Source organism: Microtus ochrogaster, chromosome 6 (assembly GCF_000317375.1).
Source record: "Microtus ochrogaster isolate Prairie Vole_2 chromosome 6, MicOch1.0, whole genome shotgun sequence".
Taxonomy (NCBI): domain Eukaryota; kingdom Metazoa; phylum Chordata; class Mammalia; order Rodentia; family Cricetidae; genus Microtus; species Microtus ochrogaster.
In genome coordinates, this window is record NC_022013.1 from 84,102,919 (window position 1) to 84,107,560 (window position 4,642).

Sequence of the window (4,642 nt, forward strand, 5' to 3'; positions counted from 1 at the left end):
GGGGCTCAAAGCTCACATCAAAGAAGAGCTATAGTCAAGTAAAACTCGATAAACAACAGTATCTCCAACAGGGGTAAGACAGAGGTGGAAAGGGGGAATGGAAAGGGAGGGGAGGGAAGGGGACCCCCCCCAGGTGGCTCTTTCTGCTACACCCCACCCCTGTGGTTGGAACGGTTACGGAAACATCGGGGATGCTCTGAGACTGTCTGGCTGCAGTCCCGTACTCCACCAGTCCCAGGTCCCAGTCCTGTCTCCTAGCGAGCATCCCATGGGCTGAGATTACTTCCTGGTGCCCCATCTCTCTGGAATTCAACCTCTGAGGCTGACTTCTGGCTCACCCAATGACTCCTGTTTTCCAGAACCCACAGGCTTAGCGCTGGGCTCTAGCGGTCCCATGTCACACCTCCTCCAGGAGGTGTCCTAATCTCTTCACCTTGGAGACAGACTGTGGCTAGGACCTGAGCAAGACAGAGGCCCAGAGGACAGGGTGCAGGACCTCCCGTTTCTCTCTGAGCCGTGGGGGTGGGCTGGCAGCCTTGTGGCCTCTCCTGAAGCTGTCCCCTCTGCCCCCTCTGGCCTCTCCCAGGTACCTTCGTCTCGGCCTTCACCGTGCTGTGTGGGGCTCGCACTGACCTCCCAGACAGGCATGTGTGCTGCGTCTTCTGGCTGAATATCGCTGCGGCCCTAATTCAGGTGCTCACGGCCATCGTTATGGTGGGCTGGATCATGAGCATCTTCTGGGGCATGGACATGGTCATCCTTGCCAGTGAGTAGCGGCTGGTGTGCTAAGGGCAGAGCGGGGTGGGGTCTGGCAGGGTGTCAGAGCTGTGGGAGGAGCCTAGGAGGGACAGGAGGCCTACACTTGGGCTAGGACCTCTCACCCCAAAGACACGGCTTCCAAGGGCGCACCTGGTCCTCTGCCCTAGTGCCATGGGCATCTTTCCTGAGCCCTCTCTACCATACCAGCCCTGCAGGGTGGGTCTCCCAGGGAGGGTCCTCTCCAGCAAAGACATCACTTCCCGCCTCCGTCGAGGAAGCCATTCTCCCACTGAGCCGGGGTAAACTGGTGTATTCAGAATGAGGTCGGTCTCCAGCCCGTGGCTGTGTGTCCACATCACAGTCTCTAAAGGAAAAATAAGGCCACGCAGTCTTCACCCGCAGGAAGCCGTGTAACTGTGTTGTACACACAGAGCGGAATGACTCCTCGCGGGGTTAAACTCACTCTTTGGTTGGTTGGTGGCAAGCCTTACAAGTTCTCACTGTCTTTGAAGGTCTTATTGATTCAGTTATTGTTAATGCAAAGTCAGTTTAGGCACGAAAGTGTTTTGGGGAAGTGTACGAAGTTACAACATCAAACTTACCAAAGGCAAATGATCAGTTCAAAAATAACCTGGCAGACTCTTCAATCAGACAGCACCTGTCTTGAGCAGCTGTTTCCCTGAACCTCCATATTCCTGTTTCCACCTCACTGGGTGGAATAACTGGGACCACATCTCTTCAGTCACTTGCTTTTCATACCCCGTCCCTACACGCTGCTCCTCACTGGGTGTACAGGTTGAATTGCCAGTGTGGAGGAAAGCTGTACCAGGTGAGGGCCCTAGAGGCAGGAGGAGAAGCCATGTGACAGAGGCCAAAGAATGACCTAGAATAGTCTATAATGGTCCAGAACCTACTTAGCCTTAGATGGGGTTCCTTGAAAGATGCAGGAAACTCAGGCACATACATAATGCTAGGACCAGAGTCAGTGACTAATCAAATGACCCCTCTAGAGAAGGTTCAAGTGTCAAAGCCGGGTGGGACTGACTCAGCGTGGGTGGCCAGGGTGCCAGGCTTGACAGCAAAACTTCCCAGAATTCAGAGAGGAAGTCAGTGGGTTGGACTGTTAGGCTGTCCTAGAGCCAGGGGAGGAGCACCAGGTGGCAGTGAGGGGAACATTCCTGTCTGCCTGGAAGAGCCTCAGCTCAAGGTGAACTCACCCTGCATCTGATGACCCCTTGTGAGTCTCACTTTCCCTGTGGATGTCCCAGGAGCACGTGGCCACTTCCCCGGGGACATGTGGGACGTCTGCAGGCCCCAGATCCCATTCCCAGTTAGATCTAGGAAGTGCAGCTACTCTAGAAAGCCTGGGAGGCCTCTTTCTGTTATTGTAACAAACACCTGGGATAAATCAACTTTTCAACAAAAACGAGTTACATCACCCTGGGTTTTAGAGAATTCAATTCAGGCTTGGTTGGCTTTATTGTTCTGAGTTGTGACTGGATAGCACTTCATGGCAGGACAAAAGCCATTCCGGGGAGGGGAGAGAAAGAGAAGAAACAAGAGTCTCCAGATAACCTTCAAGAAAATGCATCAATACCATAGACTTCCTGTTAGGGGGCCAATCCTTGCACCTGGGCCGTCAGGGGACATTCAAGGTCTGCCATGGCAGTAAGGGATACCCCAGACTAGGTCTCAGTAGACGTGTGTTGATGCCAAATCTGGTTCCCACAGCTTCCTGAATTCAGATGCTCTTTGGCTTCCCTCAGATTACTGCCCAACGAGCCCTTCACATGCCATGACTACCATATCAAAAATGAGCTCAAGACCCCAAGTAATACATGTTAAACTTGAAATGTCATGAGTTGAACCACTATAAATCATCAGTCATCTGTGCTTGTCTTTGGTCCTCCTTAATCTCCAGGAACAGGGGTCTAGACCAAAGCCATAAGTTTAAGAGCACTCCTGTTAGCCCTAGATGAGACAATGTAGATCCCAAGATGTATAGATGGGGGTCCATGCTCTCCCTCCCTGCCTGTCTCTCAGGTTGCTGGCTTGGCTGGAACTCCACGAGCTGATGCAGGAGCTATAATCTGGCTGCAGGATGTACAGATATCAGTGCCCCCAGCCCAGCTCTTATTCTGGCCCTGTAGGTTCCCTTGTGGGTTTGTCAGTCCCCTGGGTATCTGGGATACACTCAGAGTTTCTGTCTTGGCACCAAACTTTTTGCCATAACTTTTGGGGGTCTTCAGAAGAAAATCAGTCCCTATCTCCTCTTCCCAGACTGGCAAATACACCCACCAATATCAATAGCCATGACCTTTTCACCTCTTCTAAATATCACACTCACCTTCAAAAGATGGATGCACCCCTCTCCTGTGATGGACTGGGGTTGCGCTGGGCAGCCATGTCTAAGGAGATGTCTTGGGATGGCCCCTTAGAAAGGGAACAACTGCAACTGACTTTGTCCCAGGAACAGTGGGGTAGAGGGTTGGTCCTTTGGCATCACTCAACATAAAAACACAGGGTGGGTTTCACGTGACACCTTGGCCACAAGCAATCACAGTATCAGACGAAAGCTTCTGAGAGGCATCAGAGAGTTGGCTGAACAGAGATGCTCCATCTATGATAACAGTGAACAGCAACAGTTGTAGCAGCTTAACGGCTGGTCAGCGCTTGCCTGGTAGCTCTCTTAACTGCTCTTCCTATTGCTGCATCAACAGCTGGCGTTGATAATCATTTGTGATATCTGTCTCAGCACAAGGCTCTGGGAAGTCACTTCTAATGGATCCAAGATGACTTCCATCCTCAGGTCTTTCCCAAAGCAGTAGACTTTATAAATGCAGGTCCAGTCAGTAGACGGGACTAATCGCTTAGCCCAGACAGAGCTGGGCTGGGACCAGGGCCAGTCACTGTAGCATCTTTAGCTTGTCAGTCACACCTGCCTTCTTTGTACCTGTCCCTCTTCTAAATCACCCAGAATGTGCCCTGAGAGCATGGGCTGGGGCCAGGGAATAAAGCAGGGGCGTGGGCATGGCTGAGGGGGGCACTGGGCAGACAGGGGCAGGGCAGTGTGATACAATCGCCTGCTGGAGCTGGCTGCTGGCCACCGTGACTGGTCACTGGGAAGACTAAGTCCACCTTGGTTGAAGTCTGTCTTCACAGGTCTTTGGTAGAGTACCCCTTCACCTTATGTCCCCAGTGCTTTGGCTGCTGTGTTCAGACCGTTTCTTTCTCTCTCTCCTCTTCCTGGTGCTGCCTTGCTTCTCTGTGGCTGCAGTCTCCCAAGGTGAGTCTGTTGGTAGAGCGACATCCTCTATCCTGCACAGATATCCCTCCCTCTTAATTGGTTAACAGTTAATTGCAGTTTTAGCTTTTATTTGGAAAGGAGAGTACCTAGCATTACAGGTCCCTAACGTCTCTACCATCGCTGTCCACTCATGGCCTCTCTCGTCACTTCTATTGCTCCTAGGCCCCTAACCATCATTGGATTGTTAGCTAAGGATGGCAGGTGGCCCACTACCTAGACAGACCCAGTTGGGACTCCGGGCCTTCCTCCTTAGACCAAGGTAAATGTCTGGCAGGGTCACAGCTTGGTCCACCCTTCCCTGCTGTCTCAGCTCTGTATTCTAACCCCATCCGATGAGCAACAATTCCCTGGCATCATCAGTGCTCCCAGAGAAGGCTGTGGATACAGCCCAGGGAGAAGCACTCGTCAGTGCACATGAGGGCCTGGGTTTCATCTCTGACACTGGAAAACAAAAAAAACACACGATTAGCAACAATGTTCTGAAGACTCAGTGTGCTCCAGTCCTGTTCCTGTCCCAGCTACCCAGCTGGCTGAACATATGTCAGACAGTTGTTCCCTTCTTGGGTGGCCAACTTC

The 4,642-nt window shown here is 52.1% G+C and overlaps 1 protein-coding gene across 2 annotated transcripts in view; it reads left to right on the forward strand.

Moving 5' to 3' along the window:
- Stum (stum, mechanosensory transduction mediator homolog) overlaps positions 1 to 4,642 on the forward strand; it is a 49,428-nt gene that overhangs the window by 38,033 nt on the left and 6,753 nt on the right. Inside the window, exons 2-3 of one of the 2 annotated variants that reach the window (XM_005348966.3) lie at positions 587 to 766; positions 4,037 to 4,045. In XM_005348966.3, coding sequence (XP_005349023.1) covers positions 587 to 766; positions 4,037 to 4,045 — 189 coding nt within the window. The remainder of the gene's footprint in view (positions 1 to 586; positions 767 to 4,036; positions 4,046 to 4,642) is intronic. The other variant, XM_005348967.2, reaches the window with a different exon arrangement.